This window comes from Rhyacophila brunnea, unplaced genomic scaffold (assembly GCF_057557595.1).
Source record: "Rhyacophila brunnea isolate RB1 unplaced genomic scaffold, BYU_Rbru_1.0 scaffold_3, whole genome shotgun sequence".
In the NCBI taxonomy this organism is placed as follows: Eukaryota; Metazoa; Arthropoda; class Insecta; order Trichoptera; family Rhyacophilidae; genus Rhyacophila; species Rhyacophila brunnea.
In genome coordinates, this window is record NW_028232965.1 from 46,726,284 (window position 1) to 46,739,072 (window position 12,789).

At 33.5% G+C, this 12,789-nt stretch overlaps 1 protein-coding gene across 1 annotated transcript in view; it reads left to right on the forward strand.

Moving 5' to 3' along the window:
• The window catches only part of LOC147068450 (UDP-glycosyltransferase UGT5-like), a 45,331-nt gene that overhangs the window by 8,210 nt on the left and 24,332 nt on the right, over window positions 1–12,789 (forward strand). Inside the window, exons 4-6 of the mRNA XM_085952988.1 lie at window positions 234–344; window positions 1,811–1,922; window positions 3,485–3,681. Coding sequence (XP_085809114.1) covers window positions 234–344; window positions 1,811–1,922; window positions 3,485–3,681 — 420 coding nt within the window. The remainder of the gene's footprint in view (window positions 1–233; window positions 345–1,810; window positions 1,923–3,484; window positions 3,682–12,789) is intronic.

A 12,789-nucleotide genomic window follows, 5' to 3' on the forward strand; every position in this document is an offset into this window, starting at 1 on the left:
GGTACATATTATTCTGTCTCTTTTGTAAAAAAAATAGAGGTCCAAAAGCTCTCTTTAGCCTCATTTTCATTTGTTTTGGCTTCATGTCTATAGAAATATAGAATAATGTGAATCAGTGTTTTTATAGAGAAACCACCGAAGGTTTTATATGGAAGAAGATTCAAAAACTTTGTTTACCCATAGGATAAAAAACAATATCGAATAATTTGTCAAAGTAATTGTGTTTTTTTCAGGAACTGAAAAAGTTTTTGGATAAAAGCTCAAACGGTGTTGTGTATTTCAGCATGGGATCTAATATAAAAAGCAGCAATCTTCCACAAAAAATCATCAATACTCTAATGAAGGTAAGTACAGCATAAAATACTCGTAGTATGTCAAAAAACTTCGTGGTATGGCCGTTCATGGCAGAAGATTATTCGTCGTGATTTCATTTACAAGGAGTGGTGTGTTTGGAAGAACAGGAGTTCTCACGTTTTAACTACATACGTTTTTTATTATTTATGTAGAGATTTTATATTCTTACATGAACAATAGAGACATTGTTTTAGTTGAGACTTAAAGGTAATCCATAGACTGAAATAGCATGTGGTTTTGTACCTTGTTCTGTTATAAATACTAAACTTATGATTTATGGAAATATATTTTCAAAACCACATGCGGTTTCAGTTTATGGATGGCGTTTTAACTTTTAGAAGGCAGGAGACTAGAACCTTGATGCTGTAACATAAAATGGCGTGGCATTACATTTTGAAACAACAATCATTTCAGGGAGTGGTAATTGTTCACTCTGAGAAAATGTTCGATTAGATAGCTGTCACCAGAGACCAAATTGAAAGTGACATTGTTGTCGCTTTATAGCCGATGCCAAGACCCACTATAATTCATGACACAATACTGTAAACTTCGATAGTAGTGCTAGTTCATACTTAGAATACAATATGGCATATTAAAATAGATAGTAATAATTTCAACGAAATATGCAATCGAAATTTTTCATTTATTGCGAAAATGCAAATGTTGCATTCGAAGAAAATCACTAATTAGCACTAAAATTTATTTAAAATAATTTGAAATTTAATACTACGGCTTGTATATAGTCGATCTTGTCCCACGTGCACTTGCGGCATCCGATCGGACGCCTCTGAATTTTTGTTTACTGTTTGCAAATGGCGGATCATTTGAAATAAAAAAATAATCTGCGCATCTGTTCTATACACAAGGCTGCCATCACCGGCTATCACCAGCTATCAGCGGCTATCGACAGTAGTTTCTCATATTGTATTGAGGTATTATAATTGTTACAATAAATTAGCCGTGTAAACTGTCAAAACTATCTATCTTGCTCTAAAAGTTAACACAGCCGAGAGAGGTTCTGTTGAAACATAGCACTTTTTGACAGTTGCCGTCTCAATACATACATATGATAAACCACCCTCGATAGCCGCGATAGCAGTCTTGAATATAGAATAGATGCGCTGGCATGTTTAGGTCAAACAATTATCCTAAACTTAATAATGCATCGGTCCCGCAATGTATTTCTGCCAATGTCTATTCGCCATGCTATATACTATATTATTATATTTATTATATAATTATATTGTAAAAATAAATTAAAATTAATTTAAGGTTTAGACGTGATAAAATGATGTGTAATGGACTTTCGGCACAAAATTTCTAATCCGAAATTATCGTATTTCTTTTTTATCATAAAATGAATATTATTCAAAAATTTGTTTAGTGATGAAATCGAACATTTAATAAAAACAGCTAGGAGAAAAAATTGGCGCAATATTAACTATTTTGTTTTCAGACGTTTTCAAAATTACCTTACAATATACTTTGGAAATGGGAACTTAATGACATGGAAGGTATCCCAAAAAACGTAATGATTTGCCAATGGTGCCCACAGCAGGATATACTAGGTATGAAAATCATTTTAAAATATAATAATATATGCACCTGGTAAATATTTTGGGATACCTGGGCAGACCCGCGTTACAAACTCTTGAATTCATCAGCAGTCATGTTAGTCTTTGATGACGGATGTGTACTCCGAATGCCACCCGTGAGTGCGAGACTCCTCGTCTTTAGGCGTAAATACCACATGGAGCGGTGTGGCGAGGCGTGGAGGTCGTGAGGGGTTTAGCGACACAATTTTTTAGCTTCGCCACGCAGCTTCCTGTAGGCTTTGCGCTTTATAGGTACCGCATCGTAGCTCAATCTAGCTGCGTTGCTACATGAACGATCGACGTGCTGCAAGTCTGGTATCTCGAGAGGAACGTCAGACGGAAGGTAATAGAGGGTATCCACTATGTTCCGATCCAGATAATAAAGTCGGCTGATTTGATATGCTGTACGACTCTTGGGCGTAGAGGAATATGTGATAAACCTAGTGTTAAAGAGTATGTTATTTTAAAATATACATTAAATTTCATTACATAAACTCAAAGCGCATTCAATATTGATAATATTTGAGGACATTCGGGAGGCTATGTATTTGATGCGTTTAATGGGTTGCACTTTGAAGCAATAAACCAAAACTGCCACCATAGTCTTAGTCAATCTGTTCTAAGCATGTGGACGTATGAATATTTATTGTGTTCAACCAAATCATCGTGTAAATCCTAATATTTAAATTTAACATTCATTAAATAAAGTAAAATATCGCAAAAATGCTTACAGACAGGGGACAGCCCAGTGGTGAGGCGTGGAGGTAGGCTAATAAGATTCGACATACGTGCACACTACACTTTATCAATTATACTTATTTGTTTTCATTTAACTTAATGCAATTTGCAGATGGTGCTGGTTAGTTTTCAAAATTCAATTAAACCCTGTAAACCGAACCATAATAGTTTAGGTATGGTATGGGCGTTCCGAGAAAAATAGTGCATACCATTTCAGTCATACGTATTTGTTTTCGTTGAACGAAGAATACATAATATTCCATTGTTTTGGTTAGTTTTCTTTAAATTTTATGAAGCCCTGCCTATTCGAAACCATAATCGATAAAAATATTATTATATCAGCTATAAAATATCTAAAATGATATATGGTTTAATGGGATAATTTTAGATATTTTTTAGAAAAACGAATATTTTTTGATTATTATCTACTTGGCTTGGATTAGGCAGGGATTAATTGAATTTTAAAAACTAACAAGCACTATCTAGTATACCTATAACACATAGTTAAATGAAAACAGTATAGTGTACACTATTTATGTCGGATCTTAACAGCCTACCTCCACCCTTCGCTAATGCGGGACACTATAGACTTTGCCAGGTTTTAAATAATTAATCTTCTATTTTAATATTAACATTTTACAGATTTACCGATTTCTATTGGCTTGTACTAGAATGTACGTTTAGTAACAAATAAGATTTTCCTGACTATGTTTACACTTCTTTCCGTAAGCGTTCTTATATCTGTGGCGCTGTGCACACTTCCTCGAACTTTCTATAATATAATCCATACCTTTCAGCTCACAAAAACGTCCGTCTGTTCATGACTCAAGGCGGACTGCAATCGATGGAGGAGTCGATCCATTATAGGGTTCCTATGATATGTATACCAGTGATAGTCGATCAGCGCTATCATGCAGTACTGCTCAAATCTAAAGGCGTAGCGGAATCATTCGAATTACACGAACTTGACGATAAGCTTCTTGCGCCGACTATAGTAAAAATGATGACTGACCCTAGGTATGATAATTCTTCAATAATCGATAAAAATACACCCTCTTCCAAATTTTATTAAAAATAATGCGATTCGTTGTATTTATATCATGATATTATTATTGAAGTTATGAATACAATTTTTTTACAAGCTTTCTTCCCGAGCTTAAAGTCCCACATAGTCAAAAGGATATTATATTATTTTTTCCAATATTGTGTAAATTTTGAAGAGGATTTTTACGATTTTTTTAAAACTAGAAATTGAATACCGTTGAGTAGAAAGGTGCTATGTGCCAAAAATGAAAAGTGTGGGAAATTAAGAAAAACATTTATTCATTTTTTTTCAGTAAACTTACAATGCAGCTCCGATATTACGCTTCATAGGTTTACAATACTTAAAAAAGCAATATCTAATATATAAAAATTAATATTTGTGTGTTTGTTTGTTCGTATTTAATGTGCAGCCATACCGTTCATCCGATTGCGATAAAACTTTGTAAACTTATTGCTTGCACTTGCGGGAAGAGTATAGGCTATACTAATATATAAAAATGAATGTCTGTCTGTCTGTCTGTCTGTGTGTCTGTCCCGTATGCGTTCCTATACCATTCATCCGATTGCAATGAAATTTTGGTAAGTGGTTGTATGCATGCATACCCATAAAGGTTTCTGAATTAGAAAAATCATCATCTTCTTCTTCTTCATTCTATCTTCTTTTATTCGTATGCGTTCCTATACCATTCATCCGATTGCAATGAAATTTTGGCAAGTGGTTGTATGCACACCCATGAAGGTTTCTAAATTAGAAAAATCATCATCTTCTTCTTCTTCTTCATTCTATCTTCTTTTATTCGTATGGTCCCTATACCATTCATCCGATTGCGATGAAACCTTCATCAGTTGTTGTGGTAACACCCGCAATGGTTTTTGAATTAGTACAACCATCTTCTTCTTCTTCTTCTATTCTATATTCTTCTATTCGTATGCGTTCCTATTCCATTCATCCGATTGCAATAAAATTTTCGTCAGTAATTGTGCCAACACCCGCAAAGGTTTCTGAATTAGTACAACTATCTTCTTCTTCTTCTTCTTCTTCATTCTATCTTCTTTTATTCGTATGGTCCCTATACCATTCATCCGATTGCAATGAAACCTTCATCAGTTGTTGTGGTAACACCCGCAATGGTTTTTTAATTAGTACAACCATCTTCTTCTTCTTCTTCTTCTATTCTATATTCTTCTATTCGTATGCGTTCCTATTCCATTCATCCGATTGCAATAAAATTTTCGTTAGTAATTGTGCCTACACCCGTGAAGGTTTCTGAATTAGTACAACCATCTTCTTCTTCTTCTTCATTCTATCTTCTTTTATTCGTATGGTCCCTATACCATTCATCCGATTGCGATGAAACCTTCGTCAGTTGTTGTGGTAACACCCGCAATGGTTTTTGAATTAGTACAACTATCTTCTTCTTCTTCTTCTTCTTCTATTCTATATTCTTCTATTCGTATGCGTTTCTATTCCATTCATCCGATTGCAACAAATTTTTCGTCAGTAATTGTGCCAACACCCGCGAAGGTTTCTGAATTGGTACAACCATCTTCTTCTTCTATTCTATCTTCTATTCGTATGCGTTCCTATACCATTCATCCGATTGCAATGAAATTTTGATCAACTGTTGTGCTCACGCCGCAAAGGTCTCTGAATTGTTACAACTATTTTCTTTTTCTTCTATTCTATCTTCTTCTATTTGTATGCGTTCTTATACCATTCATCCGATTGTGATGAAATTTTGACCAGTTGTTGTGCGCAAGCCCGCGAAGGTTTTTGAATTAGTACAACCTTCTTCTTCTTCTTCTATTCGTATGCGTTCCTATACCATTAATCCGATTGCAATGAAACTTTGGTGAGTTGTCATGCGCATGCCCACGAAGGTTTCTGAATTAGAAAATCATCTTCTTCTACTATTCGTATGCGTTCCTATACCATTCATCCGATTGCGATGAAACTTTTGTCAGTTGTGTGCGGTTTCTAAATTATTATTATATAACATACAAAGTTTGTTGTTTGTTTGTTCCATCCAATTTTGATTTTTTTTTACTACATATTTATAACATTAATAACGTTTTCATATTTTGGATTCGATTTTAATTTAGTGTTCTTATGTTTGACCTTTACTCCTATTATAATTATTTTCATATTGCCATATTGTATTACACAGATATTTTAATATTAAAGAAATAATTACCTCTTATTATTTTTCAAATATCTAAGATAAATATAACCACGAAGCGACCCCGTGCGAAGCCGGGTACTTCAGCTAGTAGGTAATAATAATAGATATGAAAAAAAAATAATTTAAAGATGGTGTACAACACAGAGCACTACCATTTGTTGATCGATCATAAAATGTTTTCTATAGTTCTGGAGCCATAGCCCTTTTGCAATTTAACGCATGATAGTAGGTACTTGGCACCCATTCCACGTAAAATATGTTTTTTTTTGTATTTTTGGTACTTTACACCTTTCTACTCAATGGTATTCAATTGTTCTTAGCCATATGCTTAATATAGTATGATACCCATTTTTTTATATATGATCTGGAACCATTAACAGCATATTGTAAATTTTCCATGATGTCTGCAGTGGACGAATACCACTTGACCGAAACGGGATAGATGTCATATACCTAGTTTGTCTAAAAGTTGAAGTGATTCCCTAGTCCAGCCAAGTTCATGATAGTGCGATGAGTGGAATACAAGGGAATACCTATTTGGTATATACTATATATTAAACAATAACTTGGTATTAAGACCAGGCGAGACCGACGTACGGTTTCTTGCAAACAAAAATTAAAAAAAAAACTGTTTAAAAGTTGTATAAGACTAATAATTGCATTTTCCTGCGGATAATTAATATGTCCAGATGCAATGACAAATAGGATTATTTACTGTTTCATCGGGAATAGCGACGCATAATATCGTGGAATGTTATTTTGATTAAATCGCCCAACTTAGTGCGATATGTGGGTCTATTCTATGCTTATCGACCGCTAAAGTGATAAAGTGATAAATATTATCAAACTTAGGGTAGGTTTGTATCAAAATATTAGCACTTATTGTAACAATTACACGAAGTTGGTTTTTATTTTTGCAATAAGTGCTAATATTTTGATACAAACCTACCCTAAGTTTGATAATATTTATCACTTTATCACTTTAGCGGTCGATAAGCATAGAATAGACCCACATATCGCACTAAGTTGGGCGATTTAATCAAAATAACATTCCACGATATTATGCGTCGCTATTCCCGATGAAACAGTAAATAATCCTATTTGTATATATAACAGCACCTATCTTGCTGCTGTTAAAATATCGCACTTATTGCAACAATAAAAACCAGCTTCGTGTAATTGTTACAATAAGTGCTAATATTTTGATACAAACCTACCCTAAGTTTGATACTATTTATCAATTTAGTGTTCGATAAGTATAGAATAGACCCAAAGGACTGTCCAAACGATATAAATTTTGATACCAATATCTATCAGGTATTCACATGCGTTGAGTTTCAAACTGCATGGTTGAGCTGGTGCAATTGACGTAGAGGCGACAGTCTACAATATGATATAGTTTGTTTGCTGGCATTTATATAATTCTGCGCATCTATTCTATACACACGACTGTTATCGAGGTTAGTTTTTCAAATTTTTGTATCGAAGTATTAGTCCTTATTGTAACAATATTGTAAGTTGTAATTGTTACAACAAGTGCTTTGTTTTAATAGCACCTTTCTTGACTGTGATAAATTTTAGAGCGAAATAGACAGTTTTTACTGTTTAGACGGCAAACTTATTGTAACAATTTCGATACTTCGATACAAATATATGAAAAACTACCCTCGATAGTCTTGTGTATATAATTAGATGCGATGATATAAAATAGGCTTTAGTGTGAGGCCTCAGTGCCAGCGCTGAGCGTTTTGCGCAACTCAAACGTATAACCATGTGTGAAAATGTTCGTAGACAATGTCTTTTTTTGATTATACTTATACGGTTATACGTTTGAGTTGCGCAGAACGCTCAACGCTGCGCCGAACGCTGGCACTGAGGCCTCACACTTAGTGTTCGCTGGAAAATGACTATCTTGGATCTCAGTATACATTGCGGACTTCACTGTTAAAAATAGTCAATAGCGTCACGATTTTCTTTGTCTCTCGTTACCAAAATTAAAATATTTCCAGAAGATAGAAATATCGTTGCTTGTTTTTCCCTTTCCGAAATACCCTTCAATAATTAATTTCAACCTTAAGGGCCTTTTAGGTCGAAGTTAATTATCATTGTATTGCTTGAGCATAACACTTACATTTTTTATAGACGCATAAACGTTCTTTAAACGTTAAAGATTAGACAAGTTTATTTTCCAATTCTTTTTGGAGTGTAATTCAACGGTACTTATGGATAATTAAATCTTACATTGAGACACCCTCCTTTCCATAGTGGTGTCTTAAACACAGTTTGGTGAACAATATCGGGTTTCAGAAATTTGTTTTTGAAGTTTTCCCAATTTGATTTTTAATCAGTAAAAAGTCTCTTTTGATTTTTTGATGTGAATGCCCAAAGGTTTTGTTCCCAGATGACTACATAAAATTTAGATGACGAGCTTTACTGATATCGTAAATAAAAAAGTTCTATTTGGTTTTTTTGTAAGGAAAACGGAATATTTATTTTAAAATAATTTTGCTGTAAAATTGTCAATTCTATGCTTTATCACTTTAAAGTAAAATATTTATATTATTTTACAATTACCTACACATTTTTTTAATTTGAGTATTTTTATTGAACATACATAATATGTAGCATTAAATGAGTGACACACTTGAATATATATGTTAGTGTATTAAATAATAGAGCGACAATAATCATCAGCATTTCCTCGATTATAACTAGATCAGTTAAGTCTGTTATGATTTGTTAACTGCGACAATACATCTTGTGATCTATGTATTGCATTTGTATAAATTGGAAGTAAAATGCATGAATCCTTACTCACACATAGAGTCCGTCACGGGACGCATTACGATTGTCACGGATCCTTCACTCGACATATTATTGTAATTACTTCTGATAAATATATAACCACTAGAAAAAAATACGACACCCAGCAGGATTCGAACTTGCGCCCCTCGGGAATCGAAAAAAAAGAATGTTTAATCAATTCTAAAATCTTGTGAATTTATTAGTTGAATAAAAATAATAGTTCATTAAATTATACAATTATTATGAGTATCTACCTATAAGTAAAACAATGAATTTTTAATTTTAGTCGTTTTTAAATATTCGGAACAAATAACCTTCAAAGTATTAGATGTTTTAGCACTATATTTTATATTACGTACAGTATTTATCATAACGATATGTAAATATACAGAACTCGGCAAACTTTTGTTTTTTCAGACGGAAAAAGGTAGTTTTAAGTAGACTTTCAAGCAGCAAAAACATATATACTATCTACTTTACAAAGTCAGTAAGAAAATGTAATATTTTTAAAACTCATGGCAGAAAATAATTTTTCGTGTATGTATACGCGAATTCGATTAATCCTTTTGATAAACATCAACAAAATTATTGAAGGTTTTCCAAAAAAAATGCATTCTTCATTGTTTCATTATGTTGTTCAATTCTAAAATTCCCATCCATAGTTGGTTTGGTATAACATTGTTCTAACACTGTGTTTCGATGGTTTTATGAAATTCTATAAATCTTGTCAATAATTCATATATTTTTTAAATAATATCAACGTAAGCGGCCTTTTGTATTTGACATTCAACGGCAGATAAAGATTTGTAGCATATACAATGATGTACATAGATTTTATTCTTAAAATTTTGTTAGTATTATTAAAATGGGTATCAAAAATGCATGTTTTGCTTAAATGCTGCTCGCGGCCCTCGTTCAAATAAAATTATCACACATAAATTTGAATTTGCTGTCCTAAAAATTTACCGTTACTGACTCTTATCACGTGACTTAATATTGAACGAACTATAAAATATGATTATTTTGTGTTTTATGCATATTATTTCAATGCTTAATCTATAATATTTACGTATTAAACAATGCACTAACGTACTCGTAATTAATATAATAATTTTATTAAGGTACGCGGCCCGAATGAACCATCTGGCAACGTTGATGGAAGACCAGAAAGAAAGTTCCCTGGAGCGAGTGGTATGGTGGATAGAATACGCCCTCCGACACGGTGGAGCATCTCATCTAAGAGTACCAATTCTTCCCTGGTATAAGTTCTTCATGCTTGATGCGATTGCTGTTGCCATTGTTGCTATTTTTTGTCTATTTTTTGTTATAGTAGTTATGTTTAAATTTATTTTTCGATTATTTATAGAGAAAACCCAAAAAATTAAATCTTCATAGATAAATAAAAAAATAACGGCACCTGCGCAGCGCTTCGAGGGTAGTTTATCATATTTATGTATTGAGGCGGTTAATTATTACAATAAGTTAACCGTCTGAACTGTCAAAAATTGTATGTTTTAACAGCACCTCACTTGGCTGTGTTAACTTTTAAAGTGAGATAGACAGTTTAGATCATGGGTGGCCAACCCGCGGCCCACTGGGTGTCAACTTGTGGCCCGTGGAGCAGTGAAAAAATATAAATAATATCAAATGCTGCCGCTAGATGTGCTAATTTTGCAAATTGAGATTCGATATTGGCTCAAGATTTTAAAAAGCACCGTGTGCTTTTTGCTGCATTTGCAACGCCATTCTTCGTAGACGTGAATTTATTACCGAGAAATTTACAAATGGAACATTGTGAAATATGTTGCGATGAACAGTTGAAGGAGAAATTCCATCAGGTTGTTTTGGAAGAGTTTTACAAAACATATTTGGACAAGGAGAAATATCATGCATTTTACAAACATGCTCTAATGATGACTTCGCTATTTGGGAACACTTACACGTGTGAACACCTTTTTAGTCGTATGAAGCATATCAAATCCCGAGTGAGAACACGAATCACTGATGTGCAATTGAAAAAATTGAGGAACAGCCTCACTCGATATCGATATTGATGCACTTAGTTCTGCCACACAAAATCAAACTTCTCACTAAAATTTACTATTTTTATAAATTATTATTTTTATATTTATTTAATATTTTTTTTTCTATTAATATATAATATAAATTTCTTTTTTGTTTTGTACAATAAAAAAATCGGTTGTGCAGCCCGGTAGGAAGTCTCATTTTTAGAATCTGGCCCGGCTGCTGAAAAGGTTGGCAACCCATGGTTTAGATGGTTAGCTTATTGTAAAAGTTATAATACCTCAATACATAATTATTATAAACTACCTACCGTCGAAAACCGTCGATAACTCTTTGTGTACAGAATATACTAATGATACATAAAATAAATAACGTGGTATTATGTTCAATAAATAGTACAGATTAGAGGAAGTTCCTTTCGTGATATATACTTAATACTTTCTTCACAGCTAAAGGTTCAAATAGACTATATGACGATCGGGCACATATATTCTAAGAGCGATTTAGTGTCTATGATCAAATCTATGCCATTCCGACATTTATACATACATATTGTATGACAGCTATGACATCGTATTTACACTCTGTGATACCCTATGACGCAGGACGCCAACATAAGAAACGAGTTTTTCGACATATATATGACGAATCGTCATAGAGTGTATTTGAAGCATAATGCTGTCGATTTTTGTTGCTAAACTTTATGTTGAATGTTAAAAAAAGATATTGATAGGAATGTTCCCAAGTATAGTTTTAAGTTGAACTGATAGTCTCAATCAAGGTAACGTCAAGTTAAACCAACAAGTTTAACGTGTCGATACGAATTGTTGTCACCTTGGTTACCGACTCCAGTAGAAAGAAGAAAGGATTCAGATTAAAAGTTGATTAACTCCCCTGAAATATAGTTCCCACTACTTATCAATCAACTTTTAACTCTCATTCAACAGTTCTACAGTTCAACAGTTCTACAGTTCAACAGTTCTACAATTCTACAGTTGAACAACTAAATTCGTCACGTGAGAACGCGGCATAACCTGCCGTAACCATATAAATGGCGCGTTGCCGATACACTATTATTGAGAAGTGGTTGATTTAGGTATTAAGCCACCACCAGCACCTCTTCATAATAAAGCTATAATCCACATCGATTTATTGTTAGATATTTTAAAACAGTGTGTGCTAAATATATTGTTTAAGTGTTGGATTTTATGACCGCTTCTCAGCGATGTAATCTATTATTGGGCACACTTAGTATACCGGGAAATTAGCCTCTGATCCTATAACCATGGGTCAACTATTTAATGTGGTCTATGTGCTTCACTCTCCCATGGGTATTCTTAGCTAAAAGTCATATTAATTCAGTTAAAGCACATTTAAATGTATGGCGACCTCAGTCTTGAGCATCTGCTCCTGACACATTCTCAATCATACAAATGACTGGTGTTTCACATCACATGTGGGGTTCCGTGATACGCCTGATCAAAACAGGATGTGGTGAGGGGTGGATGAGGCTCGGTGGCGCCATTAACTTAAATGTCCTTACATGTCTTTGTTGTATCTTCGTCATTGATCACACTTTTTCTTCAATTTTCCTCTGTGCATGAGGAATGAATATTGTGTTAGTTTTCTTTGTCAACCGTTAATACTGCGCACTTCTGCTGTCTTTCAAACCCACATCAGTTCTGCAGCCGTATTGTTGATGCAACTCCACTTATGTCTGCTTCTTTAAACATTTTTGATGTCAGTAATCTACAGCACTGGTGAATGCTGCTGCCCGTTATCATGACGTATTTCTATTAAACGAAGTTCAAGTTGAAAAAGAGAGGGAAAAGATTTTCTATTGTAAAAATTCTGTAAAGCCGATAAAGAATCGTAAAGAATGTTAAAAGTTTTTGAAAGTGAAACTTCTTTTGTTTCGCTAGAATTCTTTTCGAATGTTTTTTGAATACTTTTATGAAAGAATTTTGTACCCCATTGCGGTATTTATTTAAAAGTATTATAAAGTCAGGTGTTCTACTGTGAGTTAAAATCTGGCTAAATATATT